At 37.7% G+C, this 26,290-nt stretch overlaps 1 protein-coding gene across 1 annotated transcript; it reads right to left on the bottom strand.

Annotated features, from left to right (window-relative positions):
• Positions 1 to 24,802, bottom strand: Ankrd7 (ankyrin repeat domain 7). Its single transcript, XM_052172826.1, has 9 exons — positions 24,558 to 24,802; positions 23,406 to 23,520; positions 23,075 to 23,248; positions 21,267 to 21,373; positions 20,582 to 20,722; positions 19,051 to 19,189; positions 6,784 to 6,927; positions 1,625 to 1,834; positions 1 to 42 (listed from the first exon to the last, which is right to left on the bottom strand). The coding sequence occupies exons 1-9, from the start codon at positions 24,800 to 24,802 to the stop codon at positions 1 to 3; spliced, it is 1,317 nt and encodes a 438-aa protein (XP_052028786.1).
• Between the last annotated feature and the right edge of the window lie 1,488 nt (positions 24,803 to 26,290).

Genomic DNA, 26,290 nt, shown 5'->3' with positions numbered 1-26,290 from the left:
CTAGAGCATCGACTCGACAGCACCGAGAGGGGGCTGTGCTGCCTAGTAATAAACACAGAAACATAGAAGAAATAAAAAGAAATTACGGGAAATAGGCAACCACAAGAAAAAGTGCTCCAGACACCAGCATCACTGAAGGAAATAATCCAGTAACTACATGTAAAGATTTACTCTAGAACAATCCTATGTTATTGATGGAAGAGTTGAACCTGTGGGTTGAAGCTGCACATACTCTGCCCTTCTAAGCAAATGCAAATGGCATTTCTCAAAGAGCAGAAGTCCCTGAAGACAAAACTCTATTAAAAATACTACAAAAAATGCTTTTTGAGCTATTTACTTTATTATTTCACAAGATATTAAACTATGTCAAATGAGTGTGTGAGTGTGGATTGCTGTGGTGCGCCCCATTTGTGGATTCAGAAAGACTATAATAAAAAACAGAGTGCAGCACCAAAAACACAACAAAGATTTGATCACTGGGCACAATCAAACTCAAGTTCAAAGACTTCCTACTGAACAACAGAGCCATCATTTCATCAAAAGCATCCGCTAGAAAGACAAGACTGAAGACTCAGGACAATAAAAGATGCCGAGGGTAGGATAAAACAGAATGCTATACATTAGGAAAGCATATCAAAGAATATGAATGAAATCTGAAGGTTCTATGACAGTATTATGTTAATATTAGTGCTATAATTTATATGGCTATGTTGTGGATAAGTAGGAGAATATTGCACAGCAAAACCATATATGATTGTCTCATGAGCAAGGTTAGCTTTCACAGCTAATTCAGGAAAATATAATTATTTGTACTAGCAACTTTTCTCTAAGTTTGGCATTACCTCAAAGTGAAAATGGTTTAACTGGCAAATAATTCTCCCTTATAGACTCCCTGTGGTGGTTATAACCTCCTTGTGGTGGTTTGAATGAGAATGATTTCCTTTATTTGGATGTCTGGTCCCTGGTTGATGGAACTGTTTGGGAGTTGTGGCTTTGTTGGAAGAGGTAAGTTACCTGAGACTGGCTTAGAGATTTCAAAAGATTGAGACCATCCACAGTGTTCTCACCTATGTACCTATCTAGCTATAAAGCTAACTAGCTCTCATCTATTTAGCTATCTAGCTGTCGCTATCTAGCTATACACAGTGTTCCTACTTTTGGATAACGATGTGAGCTCTTGGCTTCTTCTGCTACTATAGTTTTATTTAGCCATCATGGGTTAAATAAAATTATAATAAAACATCTCTAAAACCATATAAACCCAATTAAATGTTTGCTGTAATAAATTGCCTTGATCATGGTATTTTGTCATAGTAATATAAACTCTAGCTAATGCACTTCCATTGTAGGGAAAATAATAGTTCCTAAAATACATCTACGCCTAATGTTGCTTTTCCTGGTATAAGGGACTTAATGGTACAATTACATAGTCATTGAACTCTGCATAATCCACATGGATCTAATATGAGTAGCGCCTCTCATAAGTGAAGGAGAGCCAGAGGAGATCAATCCGTGGAAGCTCAGGTCACAGTGATGGACATGAACAAATGTCCGCTGACTCCAGGTAAGGTACCTACCAATGAAACAAGAATGATGACCCAGGCTGGCGAACAAATGGGTTTACTGAACTTTCTTGCCAGAGTGTGGGCAAGTGGTCACTTAGGGAAGCATCAATGATCAAAGGCAGTTGTACCACCATAACGTCCACTCCAGTATGAGTGAAGACTCGCAGAAGCCGCAACCTTGCGGCAGCAGACGCAACTTCAAGCGGCTCCACCAGAGGGGCTGCAAGATTGTCTGAGTTGTTCAAAACTGCTCTATTTGTGGCATTTTGCTACAGGGACCAGGCAAACTCCCCAGTAATGTGACTCCTTAAGAAAGGATTTTCGGGACTGGAGAAATGGCTCAGAGCTTACGAACGAATGCTGGCTACTGTTCCACGGGTCCTGAGAGCAATGCCCAGCAACCACATGATGCCTCATAACCATCTATAACGACATCTGCTGCCCTCTTCGGCATGCAGACATACATACTGGCAGAATGCTGTATACACAATGAATAAATCTTTAACACAGTAAAAGATTGTCAGTTCTACTTTTTTTTCTTGGTATTTTGGTTTTTTGGTTTTTTTTCGAGACAGGGTTTCTCTGTGTAGCCCTGGCTATCCTGGAACTCATTTGTAGACCAGGCTGGCCTCAAACTCAGAAGTCCACCTGCCTCTGCCTCCCAAGTGCTGGGATTAAAGGCATGCGCCACCACCGCCCAGCCTACTTAAAAAAAAATGACAAATTGTATAAGAAGCATTTACTTCCCTGAAAGGGCAGTAGAATAAAGGCTATGATATAGCACACATTTGTGTATTTATTATACAACACATATGTGATATAACAGATTATGGAAGTTTCTTCCCCAGGTGCTTTTTAAAGGTTATCTTTTATGAGGAAGACTATTTTGCTAGGATATACTGAGGCACAGCAAGTGAGACACGTGGTAGAGACGACAAGCTCTTCCAAATTTCATTGGCAAAGAAATAGCAGCTCTGTCTCATGGTAAAGGATGCAGATGAGATGGGAAGACTGAGCTGCTGTGGGACAAATACATGAAGGGAAGTGCGTGTTTGCAATCCAGGTGTGAAGTGCATGTCTGCAATCCAGGTGTGAAGTGTGTGTCTGCAATCCAGGTGTGAAGTGTGTGTCTGTAATCCAGGTGTGAAGTGCATGTCTGCAATCCAGGTGTGAAGTGCATGTCTGCAATCCAGGTGTGAAGTGTGTGTCTGCAATCCAGGTGTGAAGTGCGTGTCTGCAATCCAGGTGTGAAGTGTGTGTTTGCAATCCAGGTGTGAAGTGCATGTTTGGAATCCAGGTGTGAAGTGTGTGTCTGCAATCCAGGTGTGAAGTGCGTGTCTGCAATCCAGGTGTGTTACAAAGAATATCTCCTGAGTGATATGTGAATGACATGTAACACCGCTCTCTCTCCTCCAGGTTCCTGAATTAGTCAGCTTGCTGTGACGGCAATAAACAATCCCCAAGTCTCACTGAGTAAGAAACTTCCACTTCTTGCTTATGAATACAGGACATAGTGCTGGCCGTGACTGTGCGTTTCTAGTATCTACTGGTCTTGAACTGAGATCTGTACTATGTGCATCTTTATGCTGAGCCCCATGCTGAAAAAGTACTAAGTGTGATGTTCTGGGGGAATGATGAGTGAGGCAGCCCCTGGCTTCTAGAAACCTTCACTAATAATTCTTTGAGTTACAGCAAATCACAAGCGAACTCAGTGTGGAAGAGAAAGGTCAGGAGAGACCAAGCAAGGATTTGCTGAACTACATATAACTTTTATTCTCAAAACTTTAACTGGAGAAAGAACAAACCTAGTACTGTGTGAATTTTGGAGAGAGCCAGTGAGGTGAGTTTTGTTTTAAGCCCACAGAGAACTTAAAATGATGAGCTTTGCAAATAGAACAGCAAAGGAAGAAAGCTGGGTTATACGTTCATTTCAACTCAAGAGAGTTGACATTATCCCTGTGGATAATTTCATTCTCATTTGCTTTCATACATCTTTTAGATGGGACAAGAACTTCAGGAAAGTTAAGTTTTTTTCTTCCGAGGCTTCTATATTTTCTACCTCAAGACAGTTATTCTGAAGTGTATCAATTGGAGAGCTGAAAAGAGATTCTAAATAGATTAGAACCCATGACTAATAATACAAATGAGGGCAACCCTACCTTCAAGCTGTGTGTCTCAACAAACTAAAGTGTCTTAGTTTGTATTTCTCTTGATGTGATTTAACAACATGACCAAAATAGCAAGTAGGGGAGGAAAAGAGTTTATTTGGCTTACACTTTCATATCCCTGTTCATCATCAAAGAAGTCAGAACAGGAACAGAACAGGAACCAGGCAGGCACTAATGCACAGGCCATAAAAGAGTGTTGCTAACTAGCTTGCTCAGTTCACAAGTATGGATGTCTCAGCTGGCCTTCAGCATACACTGGAATCCTAAAGAAGTAGACTCTATTGTCAATGAAGAGAAAGACTTGCTACCTGGATGCAAAGCAGGCAAAGAACAAAAACCTTCCTTCTTCCATGCCATTATATAGGCTTACAACAGAAGGTGTGGTCCAGATTAAAAGTGAGTCTTTTCCCAGTTTGAAGATCTGAATGAAAGCCATGTCTTCTTAACTCACAGATCCAAATTAGAAGGGGATCTCTCTATATCAAATCAAGCAAAATAGCCCTTATCCTTTATATATTTTCACTCCACTCTTTAGTTTAGGTCAGACGTAGTCAAGTTAACAGCCAATAATACCCATAAGAGGAGGAATTATTTTATGTGTTGACAACTTAGGCACATTTCAGTGAGGTAAATAAAAGAAGGCAGACCAGTCATCTGTGTGACCAAGATGAACAGAGCCATCAATAGCTCACAGAATACCTTTACAAGCAGAAAAATGGGGGACCTTTCTTCCTTTCACAGACCTGAACCAAGGCTTGTGTTTTGTCCAGCTCTAGCTGATCTCTCCAAGAAAAAGCTATAAATCTGCACTAATTGTGCATGCACCAGTTAGGGAGGGAAAAGAGGGAGAGAGGGTTTAGGAAGTATATTCTGGAAGCTGTGCTAAGCGTGTGGGAGTGGAAAAGCAGTCTATTCAGATCATCTCTAATTATGATTTCATTAGTCATTTTTAAGCTTTGGAAAGGAAACTGTGTTCCATTTTAAATATTACCAGTCACATCAAAATACCAAAAAAATTTACTCAATATTTAACAGTGGTCTAAGAATTTAAAAATCTTGAGGATTTATAAAATGTGCAGGGAAGTGTTAAAACGATGGAGGCGCTGAGCAAATAACTAAGGTCAGGTCAAGCATCCTGGCACCCTTCCCGCACATGTGCACTCACCAGAATCAGAACTTCAACGATTCTTCTTCTATCACACATAATTGTTACCATGTCCCGTGTCAAAATTCCACATCTTCAGGATCCAACTCAAATCTCTTCTTAACCACTAATGATAACGTAACATTAATGCTCACTAACGACTTCTCTGTGCTGTCCCCTCTATCATGAATTAATCTTTAGACTTGAGAAAGGTTAGGCTGCAAGAGCCAAAGAAATGCCCTCTCCTTCAAAGTTCAGTCAGAATGTTCTTTCTGCTTCCTTTAGCTGCTGTGCCATCCTAGCCTCTGTTGACAGGTTTATCACCACACATACACAATGGGTAAAGACTCTCGAACACACTGATTCATTGAACACAAAGGTTACCAGGAACATTCTGCGTTTTGCTTTTCTTGCAGCCTATAGTAGAGAATGAAGAATGGGGTTGTCAGTCTCCGCAACACTGTTGCTTTGGATCGGTAGTGTTTGTCAGGAGGCTGTATTATTGACTATTTGGCATAATTCTTCTCTGGTTTTAGCATCCAAGAACATCTCCCAACATTGATTAATATCTTCTGGGCAGGGGCTGGGCTGGAGAAGGGCCAAGAAGTGCTTTCAGTTAGGAACCACAGTCTGAAACCACACTGGATATGAAATATCAATTGCCTTAATACCAAGATCTCTCAGGTGGTCTTTCTCCCTTGTGGTGTCTCAGTGTCACCCAGAGGAAAGTATTGAGTGAGTGGTCTAAGTGCAAATAATGCTAAACTCTTGTTTTGAATGTAGCTTTACTCTCTCATTCGGCTTCACTATAGGCCCAGAACCAGTGCAACCAATAAGCATAACTGAACTCACTGATGCAGAGGTTGGGGGAGGGGAATAAACCCTTTCCCCTTTCACTTGTATTTATAGTATATTTTGTCGCATCAATCAAAAGCAGAGTAATGCAGTCACCGATTAGCAACATGATTTCTCTATACACATTATTTCTTTGTTTTAATTTTCTACACTGTGGATGAAATAGGGATAAAAAACATGATTAATGGCAAAGAGAATATTTCTTGTACTTATTCTTTTATCTAACTAATAAGTCTATATACATATATACACAAAGAGATGTGCGTATGTGTGTGTATGTGTTCTATATTTATAGACCTAAATATCTATATGTGGTTTTGAAAATGAATACAAAAATCATTTTTGTACATATAGGTAAATTCAGTTCCTCAATTGTTCCTTGATTTTTACTTTGACATCATTACTTTATTACATTAATTGTCAATAGTATTTATCCAAGGAAATTATCTAATAAATGTAAGATTTTACGGTATTTTTACATCTACCAAACCTTTTGTATAAATGCAAAAAATTTGCTGCTTATAAGACTTCAAGAGACCATAGACCATAGAATTTCATCATGTAATTTTTAATTTTTGTACATAGGCAGCCAGAAAATGAAGACCTTTAAAATGATTAATGATTTCAAAACAAAGACAAATTTTAATTCCATAGTTAAATATTGCTTTGTAGGGAAAAAGATGTTTCCTTTCCAGAAAGAATATATAAAATAACAACAAAAGCTGCTCTGTCAGTAACCTCTTTGTTCAGTTTTCTTCTTGTTCTCCTTATTGGCAATTATCTGATGATACCTATATATAAGAGAGTACACAGAAATTGTGAAATTCATAAAAAAAAATCTACTCATATTATTAAATTTAACCTCCCTTCAGTGTTTCCCCTTACACTTCCCTTTCAGGTCTCTCTGTTAATATACACCATTTTATTTCATGTGGTTCCACTCTCTGCCACCCCTGTTGCAAATATATTTCTAAAAGTCACTCAGAAAACTCAGATCCTCCCCAGCCCTCCCTTGAAGTCTCCCACCTCCTATCACCATATTCAAACATACAGCTCCAGTGGACATTCCTGTTCTACTAGAAGCCATATCAATTCCCAGAACTCCAGAAACCCATAGGTCAAGCAGACTGTCAGAACCCCAGTAGAGACCCCCTATTTGACCAGAGGACTTATTGGCCACCACAAATGTAGCCCTCTAAAATCAGAAGATCAGAGAAGAAACAAAAAACAAGTGGGGAAAAACACTCATCTAACAAAGACAAATTCAGAAGTCAGCACTGAAACCTATAATTATCCCAAGCCCAGAAACCCAGAGACCAGCATAAGAACACAATCAAAACCTTCTAGAACAATATAGCAAGATCAGAGTTCAGCTATCCTACTACAGCAAGTTCTGGATATTCTAACACAGCAGAAGCACAGGAAAAATTACCTTGAACCCAATATCAAGAAGATTATAGACTTCCTTAAAGAGGAAATGAATAGATCCCTAAAAGAAAGCCAAGAAAAAAACTAGCAAGCAGGCAAAGGAATTAAATAAAACTGTTAAAAAAAAAACTTGAAAATGGAAATGAATGTTTTCAGTTCATGTGGTCCCAATAGTTTTCCTTAATGATTTAAGGAAGACAAACTGGGGGAATCCTGGAAACGGAAAAATCTAAGTAAGCAAATAGGAACAGCATATGTAAGCATCACCAAAAGAATACAAGAAATGGAAGAGACATGTTTTTCTGAAAGAAAACATCAAAGAAATCTGGAACACTATGAGAAGAACAAACCTAAAAATAATAGGAACATAAGAAGAGGAAGAGAAGGAGAAAGATGAAGAAGAAGGAGGAGGAGAATCCAAGCTCAAAGTCTCAGGAAATATTTTCAACAAAATTGTATTAGGTAATGTTTCTAACCTAAAGAAGGACATGCCTACAAAGGTACAAGAAGCCTACAGCACACCAAATAGATTGGATCAGAAAAGAAAGTTCCCTGCCACATAAAAAGTAGAACACTAAATATGCAGAATAAAGAAAGAATATTAAACACTGCAAAAGAAAAAATAGACCTATTAGAATTATACCCAAATTTTTAACAGAGACTCTAAAAGCTAGAAGGAACTGGATAGATATCCTGTAGACTCAAAAACATGAAATAAATTCACATCAGCAAAGAAACCAAAGAAGGAAAGTATACAAATACACACAAGATGCACACACACACATACATACGCACACACACACACAACCAACATCAACAAGAACAAAATAACAGGAATTAGCAATCATTGGTTATTGATATCTCTAAATGTCAGTGGATTCAATTTCCCAATAAAAGGACACAGACTAACAGAATGGATGCAAATATTGGATCCATCTTTCTACTGCATACAAGAAACAAACCTCAAAGATAGACATTACCTCACAGTAAAGATTTTTTCAAGCAAACAGACTTAAGAAGCAGACTGGTATAGCCTTTTTAATATCTAATAAAGTCAAATCAAAAAAGGAAATAAAAAACAGAGACATACTGGAGGTAACAAGCATTATGAAGCAAATAGATCTAACAGATATATATGGAATACTTCACTCAAACTCAGAAGAATATGTCTTCTTCTCATCACCTCACAGAACTTTCTCCAAAATTGACCACTTACTCAATTACTGAGCAAGTCTCAATATAGAGAATAAAATTTAAATAATTCCTTAAATAACAGAGCACCGACTCCCCACGGCCATCTTCGCTGCTTGCCAGGGCAGAAAAGTATCACTAGGTACTGTATTTCTGTATTACTGTAAGATCTCTGGGAGTGCAAACTACCAGGGATCTGCCTGTGCCCAGGACCTGAGCACATAGGCGGTTCGTTTGCCAGCCAGCCTGTCATGGGGCCTGTGTCCTACTGTGAGGATCAACAGAGGGAGTGACTCTCCTATGCCATCTTAGCTCCATGACAGAGCAGTCAGGGAACACCCGTTTCACTGAGACAACCCAAGTATAAGATTGCTTGAGGCAAGACTCAGCAGGGCTCCAAAGGCACAAAAGAGGAAGGCAGCATATCAGCAATCTGTGCCAGAGGAAACCCAGTCATCCAGTGTCATGGAAATAGCCTTAAAGGTTCAAAGGAGATTGAAGCACCAGCCAGTGACAATAAGACCATCTAACACCAGTGAGAACTAGATGGCTAAAGGCAAACATAGGAATGCTGCTAACAGAAACCAAGGCATTATGGCAGCATCTGAAACCAATTCTCCAACAGCAGCAAGTCCTGGATACCCCAACACACCAGAAAAACAAGAGTTGGATTTAAAAGCACTGGTAAGGATGCTGTTAGAGGAACACATGAAGGACATAAATAAATCTCTTAAAGAAATTTAGGAGAAAAATGATCAAAAGCTAGAAGCCCTTACAGGGGAAACACAAAACTGGCTTAAAGAAATTCAGGAGAGGGCATATACCCAGAGGATTCCCCACCATGTAATAAGGATACATGCTGTACTATGTTCATAGCAGCCCTATTTATAATTGCCAGATGCTGGAAAGAACCCAGGTATCCCTCAACAGAAGAGTGGATGCAAAAAATGTGGTATATCTACACAATGGAGTACTATTCAGCCATTAGAAACAATGAATTCATGAAATTCTTAGGCAAATGGATGGAGCTAGAGAGCATCATACTAAGTGAGGTAACCCAGACTCAAAAGGTGAATCATGGTATGCACTCACTAATAAGTGGTTATTAACCTAGAAAACTGGAATACCCAAAACATAATCCACACATCAAATGAGATACAAGAAGAAAGCAGGAGTGGTCCCTGGTTCTGGAAAGACTCAGTGAAACAGTATTTGGCAAAACCAGAACGGGGAACTGGGAAGGGGTGGGAGGGAGGACAGGGGAAGAGAAGGGGGCTTACAGGACTTTCGGGGAGTGGGGGGGGGGCTAGAAAAGGGGAAATCATTTGAAATGTAAATAAATTATATCGAATAAAAAAAAACTTGAAAAAAAAAAGAAATTCAGGAGAATATGGATCATAAGTTAGTAGCCAATAAGGAGGAAATGTAATCATTTAAATAAATACAAGAGAACTTTGATCAACAGGAAGAAGCCATGAAAAAGGAAACACAAAAATCTCTCAAAGAATTAGTATATCATCCTAAGTGAGGTAACCCAGTCACAAAAGAATACACATGGAATGCAATCTCTGATAAGTGGATATTAATTAGCCCAGAAGCCCTGAATACCCAAGGCGCACAAATAGCATAACAAATGACTCCCACGAAGAAGTATGGGGAAGGTCCTGATCCTGGAAAGGATTGATCTAGCATTGGAGGGGAATATAAAGACAGAAAAAAAGGAGGGAGGTCATTGGAGAATGGATGGAGAGAAGAAGGTTTATGGGACATATGGGGAGGGGGGATCCGGGAAAGGGGAAATCATTTGGAATGGAAACAAAGAATATAGAAAATAAGAATATTTACATCATAAAAAAAGAATTAGAGGAAAACACAAACAACCAAGTGAAGGAACTGAGTAAAAACATCCAGGATCTAAAAACAGAAGTAGAAACAACTAAGAAATCACAAAGCGAGACAACTTTGGAGATAGAAAACCGTGGGAAGAAAGCAGGGGGCATAGATGCAAGTACTGACAACAGAATACAAAAAATAGAAGAAAGAATCTCAGATGCTGAAGATACCATAGAAATCATGGACTCAACAGTCAAAGAAAATGCAAAATGCAAAAAGCTTGTAACCCAAAACATCCAGGAAATCCAGGACACAATGAGAAAGCCAAACCTAAGGATTATAGGCATAGATGAGAGTGAAGATTTACAACTTAAAGGGCCAGTAAATATCTTCAACAAAATTATGGAAGAAAACTTCCCTAACCTAAAGAGGGAGATGCCCATGAATATACAAGAAGCCTGTAGAACTCCAAACAGACTGGACCAGAACAGAAATACCTCCCGTCACATAATAATCAAAACCCCAAATGTACTAAACAAAGAAAGAATACTTAGGGGAGTAAGAGAAAAAGGGCAAGTAACATATAAAGGAACACCTATCAGAATTACACCAGACTTCTTACCAGAGACCATGGGCAGAGCTCATGCAGACTCTAAGAAAACACAAATGCCAGCCAAGACTACTATACACAGCGAAACTCTCAATCACTATGGATGGAGAAACCAAGATATTCCATGACAAAAGCAAATTTACACAATATCTTTCCACAAACCCAGCCCTACAAAGGATAATAGGGGGAAAACACCATTACAATGAGGGAAACTATACCCTGGAAAAAGCAGGGTATTAAACCTCCTTCATTAAACCCAAAAGAAGATAACCACACAAGTATAAAATTAACATCAAAAATGATAGGAAACAATAACCAAGACTCCTTAATATCTCTTAACATCAATGGACTCAATTCCCCAATAAAAAGACATAGACTAACAAACTGGATAAGAAAACAGGACCCTACATTTTGCTGCATACAGGAAACACACCTCAATGTCAAAGACAAAAACTACCTTAGAGTAAAAGGCAGGAAGACAATTCTAAAAGCAAATGGTCTCAGGAAACAAGCAGGAGTTGCCATTCTAATATCAGATAAAATTGACTTTCAACATAAGGTCATCAAAAGAGACATGGAAGGACACTTCTTGCTGATCAAAAGAAAAATCCAACAAGAAGAACTCTCAGTCCTGAACATCTATGCTCCAAATGCAAGGGTACCCTCATTCATAAAAGAAACTTTACTAAAGCTCAAAGCACGCATTGCACCTAACAAAATAATTGTGGGTGACTTCAACACTCCACTCTCCTCAATGGACCGATCAGGAAAACAGAAACTAAACAGGGAGAGAGTGAAACTAATTGAAGCTTTGGACCTATTGGATTTAACAGATATATATAGAGAGAACTTTTCATCCCAAAACAAAAGATTATACTTTTTTCTCAGCACCTCATGGTACCTTCTCCAAAATTGATCATATAGTTGTTCACAAGACAGACCTCAACAAATATGAGATCAAAATAATCCCATGCCTCCTATCAGATCACTATGGAGTAAAAGTGATCTTTAATAACAATAAAAACAACAGAAAGCCCACATACACATGGAAACTGAACGATAATCAATGATACCTTGGTCAAGTAAGAAATAAAAAAAGAAATCAAAGATTTTTTAGAATTTAACGAAAATGAAGGCACAACATACACAAATCTATGGGACACAATGAAGGCAGTGCTAAGAGGAAAACTCATAGCTTTGAGTGTCTCCAAAAAGAAATTGGAGAGAGCATACACTAGATACACAGTTATCCTGTTTGTTAGTCTATGTCTTCTAAGCTTAACGGAACAACTAAAAGCCCTGGAATAAAAATAAACTAATTCACCCAGGAGGAGAAGAAGGCAGGAAATCATCAAACTCAGGGCTGAAATCAATCAAGTAGAAGATAAGAGAACCACACAAAGAATCAACAAAACCAGGAGCTGGTTCTTTGAAAAAATCAATAAGATAGATTAACCAAACCCTTAGCCAGATTAACCAAAGGGCACAGAGACAGTACCCAAATTAACAAAATTAGAAATGAAAAGGGAAATATAACAACAGAAACTGAGGAAATTCAAAAAATCATCAGATCCCACTACAAAAGCCTATACTCAACACAACTGGAGAATCTGGAGGAAATGGACAATTTTTTAGACCGATACCAAATACCGAAATTAAATCAGGATCAAATAGATCATCTAATCAGATCCACAACCCCTAAAGAAATAGAAGGGGTCATAGAAAACCTTCTGACCAAAAAAAAGCACAGGACCAGATGATTTTAGTGCAGAATTCTATCAGACCTTCAAAGAAGACTTAACACCAATACTCTTCAAACTTTTCCACCAAATAGAAACAGAAGGAACACTACCCAACTCATTCTACGAAGCCACAATTACTCTGATACCAAAACCACACAAAGATCCAACATAGAAAGAGAATTTCAGGACAATTTCCCTTATGAATATCAATGCAAAAATATTCAATAAAATTCTTTCCCACCAAATCCAAGAACATATCAAAATGATCATCCACCATGATCAAGTAGGCTTCATCCCAGGGATGCAGGGATGGTTAAATATATGGAAATCCACCAATGCTAGGCACTACATAAACAAACTCAAAGAAAAAAACCACATGATCATTTCATTAGATGCTGAAAAAGCATTTGACAAAATTCAGCATCCTTTCATGCTAAAAGTCTTGGAAAGGACAGGAAATCAAAGCCCATATCTAAACATAGTAAAAGCAATATACAACAAACCAGTAACCAACATCAAACTAAATGGAACAAAACTTGAAGCAATCCCACTCAAATCAGGGACTAGACAAGGCTACCCCCTCTCTCCATATATTTTCAATATAGTTCTTGAAGTCCTAGCTAGAGAAATTAGACAACATAAGGAGGTCAAAGGGATATAATTGGAAAGGAAGAAGTCAAACTATAACTATTTGCAGATGATATGATCGTATACTTAAGTGACCCTAAAAACTCTACCAGAGAATTCCTACAGATGATAAACAACTTCTTTGCAGAAGTGGCTGATTACAAAATCAACTCAAGCAAATCAGTAGCCTTTCTATACTCAAAGGATAAGCAGACTGAGAAAGAAATTAGGGAAATGACACCCTTCACAATAGCCACAAACAGCATAAAGTATCTTGGGATGACTCTAACCAAACAAGTGAAAGACCTATATGACAAGAACTTCAGATCTCTGAAGAAGGAAATCGAAGAAGACCACATAAAATGGAAAAATCTTCCATGCTCATGGATTGGCAGGATTAATATAGTTAAAATGGCTATCTTGCCAAAAGTAATCTACAGATTCAATGCAATCCCCATCAAAATCCCAACTCAGTTCTTCATAGAGCTAGAAAGAGCAATTCTCAAATTCATCTGGAATAACAAAAAACCCAGGATAGCTAACACTATTCTCAACAATAAAAGAACTTCTGGGGTTATCAGTATCCCAGACCATAAACATTACTACAGAGCAATAGTGATAAAAACTGCATGGTATTGGGACAATGTCAGGCAAGTGGATCAATGGAATAGGATTGAAGACCCAGAAATGAACCCACACACCTATGGTCACTTGATCTTTGACAAAGGAGCTGAAAGCATACAGTGAAAAAAAGATAGCCTTTTCAACCAATAGTGCTGGCTCAACTGGAGGTCAGCATGCAGAAGAATGAGAATCGATCCATTCTTATCTCCTTGTACTAAGCTCAACTCCAAGTGGATCAAGGACCTCCACATAAAACCTGACACACTGAAACTAATAGAAAAGAAACTGGGAAAGACCCTGGAGGACATGGGAACAGGGGAAAAGTTCCTGAACAGAACACCAATAGCTTAAGCTCTAAGATCAAGAATTGACAAATGGGACCTCATAAAACTACAAAGTTTATGTAAGGCAAAGGACACTGTCATAAGGAAAAAATGTCAACCAACAGATTGGGAAAGGATCTTCACCAACCCTAAATCCAACAGAGTGCTAATATCTAATATATACAAAGAACTCAAGAAGGGAGAACCCAGAGAACCAAATAACCCTATTAAAATTTGGGGTACAGAGCTAAACAAATAATTTTCACGTGAAGAACTTCAGAGAGCTGAGAAACACCTTAAGAAATGTTCAACATCATTAATCATTAGGAAAATGCAAATCAAAACAACCCTGAGATTTCACCTCACACCAGTCAGAATGACTAAGGTCAAAAACTCAAGAGACAGCAGGTGTTGGAGAGGATGTGGAGAAAGAGGAGCATTCCTCCACTGCTGGTGGGATTGTAAGATGGTGCAACCACTTTGGAAATCAATCTGACAGTTCCTCAGAAATCTGGTCATGACAGACACTTCCTGAGGACCCTGCCATACCACTCCTGGGCATATATCCAGAGAATTCCCCAGCATGCAATAAGGACACATGCTCCACTATTTTCATAGCAGCTCTATTTGTAGTAGCCAGAAGCTGGAAAGAACCCAGGTATCCCTCAAGGGAGAAATGGATACAAAAAATGTGGTATATTTACACAATGGAGTACTATTCAGCCATTAGAAACAATGAAGTCATGATTCCTTAGACAAATGGATGGAGATGGAGAACATCATACTAAGTGAGGTAAACCAGTCTCAAAAGATCAATCATGGTATGCACTCACTGATAAGTGGATATTAGCCTAGAAACTTGGAATACCCAGGACATAATCCACAAATTAAATGATGTCCAAAAAAAATGGAGGAGTGGCCCCTGGTTCTGGAAAGACTCAGTGGAATTATAGGGGAATTCCAGAACAGGGAAGTGGAAAGGGGTGGATGGGGAAAAAGGTGGAAGGAAGAGGGCTTATGGGACTTTCAGGGAGTGGGGAGCCAGAAAAGGGGAAATCATTTGAAATGTAAATAAAGAATATATCAAATAAAAAAAATAGCAGATATCCATGTATTAAAGCTGGCTTTCAACTACAGAAACAACAGAAAGCCTACAAAGTCATGGAAACTGAACAACTCTCTACTAAATGAAAATAACTGGGTACTGAAAGAAATAAAGAAAAAGAAAGGCTTAGTGTATAACATACCCAAACTTATTTTACATGAAGGGGCTGCAAGAGAAAAGCACTAACCGCCTACATTTAAAAAAAAATGAAGAGATCTCATATTAGTAGCTTAATTGCATACCTAAAACCTCTAGAACCAAAAGAGGAGCACATGGCAGGAAATAATCAAATTGTGACTAAGACCAATAAAATAGAAACAAAGAGAACACATCAAAGAATCAATGAAAGGAAGAGTGTGGTTCTTTGGGAAAATCAGAAACATAGACAAATTCTTATCCAAACTAACAAAAAGACAGAGAGCCAATATCCAAAATAACAAAATCAGAAAAAAATGGGAGAACATAACAAAAGATACTGAGGAAATTCAAAAATATCACAAAGATTTACTTCAAAAGCCTGTACTCCACAAAATTAGAAAAATCTTAAAGAAATGAAGAATGTTCATGATAGATACCATTTATCAAAGTTAAATCAAGATCAGATAAGCAATGTAAATAGACCTATAATCCCCCAAGAAAATAGAATTAGCCACTAAAATCTCACATCTCAAAAAAATCCTAGGAACAACATGGTTTTAGTGCAGAATTCTGCAAAACTTTAAAAGAAGACCTAATGCCAATCCTCCTCAAATTATCCCACAAAAAGAGAAACAGGAAACATTGTTAAATTTGTCTTCTAAAACCTCAGTCAACCATCTAGATACCCAAACCATACAAAGATTCAACAAAAAAGATAATTACAAATTTTCCTCATGAACACTGATGCAAAAATACTCAAAAAAAATACTTGCAAACCAAAACCAAGAACACATCAGGATTATCCACCATGATTAAATAAGCTTCCTTCAAGAAATTTAGGTATGGTTCAACATAAAAAAATTAAGCCAATATAATCTACAATATAAACAAACTGAAAGAAACAACAAAACGATCATTGCAGAAGATGGGGGAAAAAGCCTTTGACAAAGAACCAACATACCTTCATGGTGAAAGCCTTGGAGAGATAAGACATACAAGGAACACATTTAAACAGAGTAAAGGCAATTTACAGCAATCCTTTAGCCAACATCAAATTAAATGGAGAGGAACCCAAAGCAATTCCATTAAAATCAAGAACAAGAAGAGGTTGTCTACTCTCTCCATGTCTATTCAATATAGTACTTTACATTCTTGATATAGCAACAAGAAAACTAAAAGTGATTAAGGAGATTCAAATAGGAAAGAAAAAAATCAAAGTATCATTTACATATGATATGATAGTATACATAAGTGAACCCAAAAATCTACCAGGGAAATCCTACAGATGATAAACATTTTTTTAGTGAAGCGGCTGGATACAACATTAAGTCAAAAAAAAAAAAAAAAAAAAAAAAAAACCTCGGTAACCCATATATATATAAACCAGATGAGAAAGAAATGAGGAAAACATCACCCTTCACAATAGCCACAAATAATATAAAGTATCTTGGTGGGAATTCTAACTAGGCAAATAAAAGATTTATATGATTAAAAATATCAAGTCTTTGAAGAAAGAAATTGAAGAATATATCAGAACATGGAAAGATCTCCTATCCTCCTGGATTGATAGGATTAACATTAAAATTGGCCATCCTACCAAAAGCAATCTACAGAGTTTATGTAATCCACATCAAAATTCCAACACTATTTTTATAGATACTGCAAACACAAATCTCAGCTTTTCAAGGAAAAATTAAAAAACACAGGAAACCTAAAACAGTCCTGTCAAATGAACGAACATCTGGAAGTATCACTATCCTCGATTTCAAGCTATACTATAGATCTATAGTTATTGGCATAAAAACAGGCAGGTTGGTCAATGGAATAAAATCAAAGACCCAAACATAAATATACATACCTATGGATACCTGACTTTTGATTAACATAACCAGGAATACACAATGGAAAAAAGAAAGAAAGCATCTTTGCCAAATGGTGCTGGTCTAACCGGATGACTGAATGTAGATGAATGCAAATAGATTCTATCGCCCTGCATAAAACTCATGTCCAAATAGAACAAAGACCTCAACATAAAGCCAGATACACAGATCCTAATAAAAGAGAAGGTGGAGAACAACCTTGAAATCATTGAATTCATAAACCAAATAATCCAATTTATAAAATGGGGTGCAGATTTCAACAGAGAATTCTGAACATAGGAATCACACATGGCTAAGAAATATTGTCACTTAAAAGAAGTATCCAGCATCCTTAGTTGTCAGGGAAATGCACATTAAAATGACTCTGAAATTCCATCTTACATATGTCAAAATGGCTAAGATATAATCCCATTGACAGCTCATGTGGGCTAGGATGCAAAGCAAGGGGAACATTCCTCCATTGATGGTAAGAGTGCAATTTTGTACAGCTACTATATAAATCAATATGGTGGCCTATCATAAAACTGGTAATCCAGCTATACCACTATTTGGCATGTTCTCAAAGGATACTCAATCCTACCACAAGGGTACTTGCTCAGCTTTATTCATTATAGCATTATTCATAATAGTCAGAAATTGGAAACAACCTAGAAGTCCCTCAACCGAAGAAAGAATAATAAAAAACATGGTATATTTACACAATGGAGCATTGCCAAGATGGTAAAAAACAATGACATCATCAAATTTGCAGACAAATGAATAGAAATAGAAACATCATTTGGGTGAGGGAACCCAGACCAAGAAAGACAAACATGATATGTACTCATTTTATTGGGCAGTAGCTGTTAATTAAAGGACAAACATCATACAATGCACAGACCCAGATAGACTTAAGGATGGGGGAATGACATATTGATCTCCCTGGGAAAGGGAAATAGAATAGATTTTGTGGGTGGGTGGGGATGGGAACAGAAGGGATCGGTAGAGGTGGGAGAAATAGAGGAAGATAGTACAAGGAGAGATGACTGTAATGGGGGTGGGATTTGGGGGCAAGGTAGAGACCTTATGAAGTTAAAACTCTCTGGAATCTATGAAAATGATTCTAGGGAAGTCCCCTAGCAATGGGGGTTGCAGAGCTGAACTGGCCATCTTCTATAACCAGGAAAGTCTCCTAGCAGTGGGACTGAGATATCAACCTAGCCACAAAACCTTCAACCTACGATCTGGCCTGCCCATAAAATGGGATGGAGCATCCTTTGGGTATATGCCCAAGAGTTTACAGCTGGGCTTTGAGGTAGACTGATTCCTATTTTTGGAGGAACTGTCATATTAACTTTGAGGGATTAAATGCCTGAGACTACATGGATTGGCCAGGAACCAAAGGCAGAACAACCCAGAAACCGAGAATAGAAGCAGACATGACTGTTTAAAAAGCAATTCAATGAAATGCTTTCTAATGATATTCTGCTATACATATGGACACAGTTCCATAGCACCAGTGCCCTATTGTCATCAGACTGGTATCATCTAACAACTGAAGGGAACAAAGCACAGCAAAACACTAAGCCAAGCCAGAGGAATGTTTCAGAACATCAGGATGACAGATTTAGGAGACAGAGGGATCAAGGACACCATGAGAATGTGGCCCAGAGAATCAACTAAGCAAGACTCACAGCTCACAGAAATTGAATCAACAAGCATGGAACCTGTCTGTTTGGGTCTGAGATAGGCTCTCCTTACATACACCTTATGGTAGCGTGACTTGGTGTTCTGGGACTCCTAATGATGGAAGCTGTGGCTGTCTTTGACTCTTTTACCTGCTTTTGGGATCCCTTTCCTCCTAGTGGGTGGCCACATCTAGCTCCAAAATGAGGGTTTATACCCATTTTTATTGTATTTCTAGGCCCTATTTGGTTAATATCTTTGGGAAGGCTAGGTTGCTCTTTAGGAGTTGATCTGAAGGAGAGAAGAGGTGGAGGAAATGGCTGGAAGGAGTGAAGAAGGGGAAACTGTGGTCCAGTAGTAATCTGTGAGAAGAATGAAAGTTAAAAAAAAAATAAGTCATTCAGAATGTAGGGGGGAAGGTTGGCTGTGTGTCACTGTTGATGGGTTCATTTGATTGGACTGCCATAACAAAGCATCAGCCATGTGGCTTAAACAGGAGCTTTTGCTTTGGTTTGTTTGTATGTGTTTTGTTTGTCCGTTTTAGTTGAAGTCTAGAAGGTCAAGATTAAGCTATTGGTTCCCATTGAGAGCCAAAAGAAGTTCTGTCCTCTGACTTCCCTTGCCCTGTAGATGCCTGCCCCCTTGCTGAGTCATCACATCACTTGTCCCCTGTGTACCATCTTCCTTTGCATTTTACCTGTGTCTTAGCCTCTTTTTGTGTAAAGACATGAGATTGGATTAAGGTCTGGTCTACTGGCCTTATTTTACCATAATCACCCAAGGTAATTTAAAGGCCTGAGTTCCAAATAATCAATACATTCACATGAAGAAAAAATTGAGATTAAAGCTTTAATATACAACACAACCTATAGCCTAGCACTGGGAAGATGTATAGGGAGGACCACACACCCAAAAGCAGCATGGACTACACAGAGAGTTTGTGATTACCTTACAGAGAGAGAGAGAGGGAGGGAGAGGGAGAGAGAGAGAGATGAAGAAGGAAAGAAAGGGAGAGGAAAAAGAAGAAATACCAAAAATGGGAGGAGAGGGAGAGGAAAGGAGAGATCAAGAATAGAAAGAAGGAAAAAGCATGTATAATTTAAAATTTCCTCTAAAACAAATAACAATTATAATAGTGTGTATTAGTTTATAATTATAATGAATGAATTACCTATGCATTAAATTTCAGTGTATTCTATCTTATTTTATCATTGACTATTAGAAATCAGAATGCATGTTTATACATAGGACTTTGCCTTATAGGTATAATGACAATCTACTTCAGAATTCTGAAACATCAAATCAAAGTATATAGTAAAATGGTAATGATAAATATTCATAAAATACATTCTGTAAAATATTAAAAATAAAAATAATGAAAGGGATGAGTAGATCCATCATCTGTTCTTCAGTTCTACTAATTAAATATAAATGGTCACCAGGAAATTGTTCTGGCATATTTGACATTATCACGCACTGTAGTGCCAAATGTTACTCATCTAACATTAACTCTTATATTGATTCTATAACCAGAGGAGATGAAGGATCTCGGGGAATTCCAGTGTTTATGCTTATATATCCCCACTTTTTATTAGCCTATAAAAGTCGTAATTTGGGAATTCACTCTGTGTATCTCAAAATAATATTTTATATGGTTATTAAAAGTCCTAAAGTGTAACTTACGTAGTAAAGCCACTAAATGAAGCATATTCCTCAGCTGTAAATCCATAAATGTCTTTGCATGCTAGGTCTATATCTTGTTGAAGAAGAAGAAGTTTTACAGAACTTATTGGTTCAATGATCAGAGCAATCATGATGGCTGTTCTAGAGCAAGACATTCACAAATTTATTTTTCTCAACTTAGCACTCAAATATAGGTCCTCTATCCCTAAGAAGGAAGGCATGGAGAAAATGGAAAACATTGGGCTGGGCTGTTCAAAACTGCACAGTCATGACAGACCATAGGAAGGCACCTAAATACATGCAGTCACTTGGAAGCAGGTGATTCAGTGGTTTTCAAACTCTGCCTCCTGGAAGCCTCCTGCTTTCAAAATGTCTCAAAACTCCATAAGAGGAACTATTGGGCACCCTAGTTCTTCTCTCCCAGTAAATACAAAATTGGCTCCTATGTAAGATTCAAAAGTTATTATATTGATGATAATAACTTAAAGCTTCCCAAACGATTAAGCAGTTTGATTTTACAGATTGAAAACAAAGAACATTTGAGAAGTATAGGTAATTTGCCCAAAATCATACCAGGTGATTAAAATATCACAGATGTAGGAATAAATATATTCATATTTATAAAGTGTTATTAACAAACTGTAATTATATGGTATCCAATTAGTTTTCTTTATTATACCTATACCTGTGGTTTTTATCTGATGCATTTACATCTGCTCCTTTCTTCAGAAGGAATTTTACCATATTTTCATTATTTTCAGCAACAGCAAGTAAAAGCGGAGTGTAGCCATCCTGTAAATATTATTTCAAAATAATTACTTAAATAACTTTTGGTGTGGCTTTTAGATTTAAGTACAATTTTTAAAGTATGTTCATAAGAAACTCTTGAATGTAAACTTTAATTTTTAAAGAATTTTATTACCTAAAAGTATCTGACTTTAAATAGCAACAAATTAAAGTTGGGCAGCTAGATTTTTAAAAGACAATTTGTATTCGAGGCTTAATGCAAACCATAGGTATAAAGTGATCCACTCATGAATATCATTTATATAAGTTTTGTATACCATTATCTCAAATGCATATGCAATCATGTATAATTGTTTCTATACAGTTTATTTAATAACCTCCAAGACTATCATATACACAAAAATCACTGAAATGAAGTGACAAAATACTTTTTTAAAAATTATTTTTCAATGTTCAACATCATTAGTCATTAGGGAAATGCAAATCAAAACAACCCTGAGATTTCACCTTACACTAGTTAGAATGGCTAAGATTAAAAACTCAGGAGACAGCAGGTATTGGCGAGAATGTGGAGAAAGAGGAACACTCCTCCACTGCTGATGGGAATGCAAGATGGTGCAACCACTCTGGAAATCAGTCTGTTACTCAGGAAACTGGACATAACACTTCCAGAGGACCCTGCAATACCACTCCTGGGCATATACCCAGAGGATTCCCCGGCATGCAATAAAGACACATGCTCCATTATGTTCATAGCAGCCTTATTTATAATAGCCAGAATCTGGAAAGAACCTAGATGACCCTCAATGGAGAAATGGATACAGAAAATGTGGTATATTTACACAATGGAGTACTATTCAGCAATTAAAAACAATGAATTCATGAAATTCTTAGGCAAATGGTTGGAACTGGAAAATATCATCCTAAGTGAGGTAACCCAATCACAAAAGAACACACATGGAATGCAGTCACTGATAAGTGCATATTAGCTCAGAAACTCTGAATACCCAAGACACAATTCACATATCAAATGACTCCCAAGAAGGAAGGAAGGAGAGGTCCAGGATCCTGAAAAGGCTTGTTCTAGTATTGTAGGGGAGCACCAGGACAGAGAAGTAGGAGGGGGTTGATAGGAGAATGGGTGGAGGGAAGAGGGCTTAGGGAACTTATGGGGAGGGAGAACCCGGAAAGGGAAAATCATTTGGAATGTAAACATAGAATATAGAAAATAAAAAAATATATGTAAAAAAAGATTTTTCTAGAACTATAGTGACAATTTTGGAATTTTGGTTTCATTAAAAACACAAAAATATCAAAAAATATTTTTCAGTTATATTCACTAAAGTTCAAAGGTAGAATTAGGCTACTTTTAGTATAATAACTAATTTTTAATTCCGCTCTATCATAACTATGTAGTAATAACAAGTTTAAGAGATGAGATTTATTATTTTATGTTAATACTAATTTCTAAAGAACTCAAACATTCTTATCTGGTACAGCCATTTGAAAAATTATCACTGATAGAAGCGTTTCTTTGCACATCAGGATTAAGATCTACAATGAAAGATCTAAAATGAAAAACAAAGACTTTTAAGAGAAGGAGATTACCATATTTTGATAACCTATTCTCTCAATTCAGTTTAGCAAACTCCTCTCTATTAAAATATTTGCTTCAGCTCTCTGAATGATCTGCAAGTAATACTCTACTAATTTCTGAAATGCATATTTCCTTTCTTAGATGCTTACCTTATTTTTGGCTTCAAGATTGGCTTTGTGTTCAAGCAGTGTGTTGGCTAATGAGATATTCTGGCCACAAGCAGCATAGTGGAGAGCAGTGTTACCGTAAACATCCACCAGATTTGGGTCTGCACCGTGGAGAAGAAGAGTCACAGCACAACTCTCCTGTTGACACTCCACTGCCTGCCAGTGGAACAGGAATAAATGAGAGCACAACTCCCTATTTCAGATACATAAAGTAACGTTTGTTGTTACAGGTTAAAGTGTGAAAAACAATAAAATCTATCTAGGATAAGTGCTCAATTACACTCCACTTTAAAAGAAGGAAAATGGAACCCACCTTAATCAATGGGGTTCTGTTTTCACTATCCTGTACATTAATTTTGCATTGATTCTCAATTAAGAGAGAGACAATGTGTGTATATCCATTAGCACAGGCCAAATGCAAAGGTGTTCTATATTGATACAATAAAACACGAAGTTAGAGATACATCTCAATTATTTATTATACCCATGAACAAGTAGGATTAAATATCGATATATTTGCTCTATGTCTTTGTATATATTTAATAAAAATTATGCTAATTATAATTGATTTTAATGAATTTAAAAAGCTAAACAAATGTCATAAAAATCAAATATCATTTTAAGGAAAATTAGCTCTTTTTTAAAAATGGTATCTGGACTTCAGAATAGATGATAAAATAAGATACCCTAACACAATTTAGATTGCGCTCCAACACTTAAGAAACGTCTCTAACTGATAGAAAGGGCAATGCCAAAGGCATCTTTCTCTCTATTGTGTGTTTTTCTGCCCGCACGTAGTATTGACATTTTCAATGTTGCAAATATATGTAATAACTATGTAACCCAGGCAGTGTGTGGAATCTGTGATAGAGTAAAATTAACAAGCCTTCTACATTATTCACGAACTCCAGGACCAGTGCTGGATGGAGGGGATCCAGTGCCCTCTTCTGGCCTCAGCAAGGACATGATGCACATAAACTCAGGCACACATACAAATAAAAAATATTTTTTAAAACATGAATGTGTAACACAAAAGAAGAAAAGCAATCGTTGCCTAGCCAAGGAAGTTTGTTACATTATGTAAAATTATCAAGTTTCTTCAAACAAAATTATGTTATTTATTTTGGTATTTCCAGGTCTTTGTAATGTCTGTCTTGATGATTGCCTTTTCTCACCCCGCCCACCGCGCCCCCCCCCCCACCCTCGTGGGACACAAGGCATGCCAAGAAGCAAAAGAGCAAAAAAGTAAGAGAGACAATAGTGAGCAAGCAGAGATTAAAGGGGAGAGAGAAGGGTCCGTACCCTAGGAAACATTTGTGAGTGAAGGAGCTTGTGATTCTGTTCAGGGAAATGCGGAATGACACCCAGTGTTCTGCAGCCCTGACATGCTTTCGTCGTGGTTGGAACATCCAGCTGCCCCAACTTGTCCTCCCCAGTTCCCCTCTAGATCCTAGGTTCTGGTCACCTGCTTCTTTTGTCCCGCCCATTCACATCGTATTTCTTGCATTCAAGGTAATTCTTCAGCTTCTGCTCATTGCCAACTGAAGAAGCTTTATGAAGTTTCTTTAAGTGCTTATCTCGAAGAGGATATCCCCCACCTGTGGACAGGCTAGGCGCAGTACTGGCCATGCTAATATTGGACAATTCTGAGAAGTGACTGTGAGAATCATCTGTCTTCCTCTTTTCCCTGAAGCGGAAGAACTTCTTCATGGGAAGAAGATCTCTAATTGAGATGTTCACGGGAATCCTAACCAACAGCCCAGGTCCTCTGCCGCAAACACCTTGTTCACAATTGCCTCTCAACCTGACCAGATCCGGAGTTGGTGTAGACAAGAATCTTTGCCTAGCTATAGTCAGGGACCAAAGCATCTACATCTGTTGCCTAGAAACTGTGCAGGGCTTCTACTGCGCAGCTGCAGTCTTGATTGTGATCCAGTTAGCGGAACTGGATTTTCATATGTGATTGATTTTGGTTCTACGGCTGCATACACTGTCTTGCCATTAAATTTGAGCCTTGGAGAGAAACCCATTAACATATATCCCATTTTCCTTCAAGGATGTATGTAATAGCTTGTAATTTAACCAACTGAGATTGGAATGGAAAAGGTGGATCTCTGCCAGTGATGTTGTCTCTGCTAGCATGGTCACGTGCTAAAGCTTGTCTTTAACAATAACTGCCATCTCTGGATGATCTCAGTTTCAAGCACACTTTGTAAATATACCCTTCATGTTCTGCCTTACCTCATCTAGTCAAAAAATTCAAAGCCCTTTGACAATTGAGCTCAATGTATCTAAGGCTCTTTGATTCTATTGTTTCCCCTGCCTTTGTCTATCTTTCCCTGTGTGCTCGGTGTTCTACTTAACGAGACTGAATTCCATTCATTAAGATCCCTTTCATGTAAAAATGGTCAATAAATGTGCCTGCCTGCTTATGTCCCTAAACCTAAGCCCTAGTCAACTCTAAACTGCTTTATCTGCTCTGAGACTCTCAATGTAATTAGAGGGAAAACCCACTACCATCCCGTCAGTTTTCGTTTTCAGTTCAAGAACATGACCTTTAACAAGACTGTCTATCAACACGTAACTATTTCCCCAGCCAAACTGCAGTCCATATTCTCTCTGCTGTTTCATCATTTCTCTCCAAAGCTGCTTGGCTAATGGCTTTGCTTTCTAATTGAGAATGGCAGTAGAGAAATTCTTCATGGGTCAAATAAGCCTATCTCATTACCTGCATCTTACCAAAGCAAAAACAAACAAAAACCCATTTTACCATCTTTTTCATGTAGAGTAATTGTCCATATTCCCATCAAAAGCCAGTATCATTCTTATGTGCCCTACACACTGTAGCATACCCGAAAACATTGCTTAAGTAAAATCTCCCCTCCTTTCCATACGTATCCTTGAAGTTTCCTTCTCTGATCACTAATTCTGATTAGTAAAAATACATGCTAGGATATGTCCTATCAAAAACAAGACTTTTGGCTACTTTATAGATTTCCCCTTTCTACCATGCTACTCCTTATCCCTTTCCAACCCCACAATGCTAGGCAGGAGAGAAAGAAGGCTAGGAGGGAAAGGGGGTATCAATATCATTAGACTACTTCCTAGTGATTAGGATATCAAGTTCCTCGAGGCAAATCAATTTCTTCTATGTAACAAACAGCAACCAACAGCATGCAAAGATCAATAGCAAGGACA

This window comes from Apodemus sylvaticus, chromosome 2, assembly GCF_947179515.1.
Source record: "Apodemus sylvaticus chromosome 2, mApoSyl1.1, whole genome shotgun sequence".
In the NCBI taxonomy this organism is placed as follows: domain Eukaryota; kingdom Metazoa; phylum Chordata; class Mammalia; order Rodentia; family Muridae; genus Apodemus; species Apodemus sylvaticus.
This window is presented reverse-complemented; position numbering and strand designations above follow the sequence as displayed.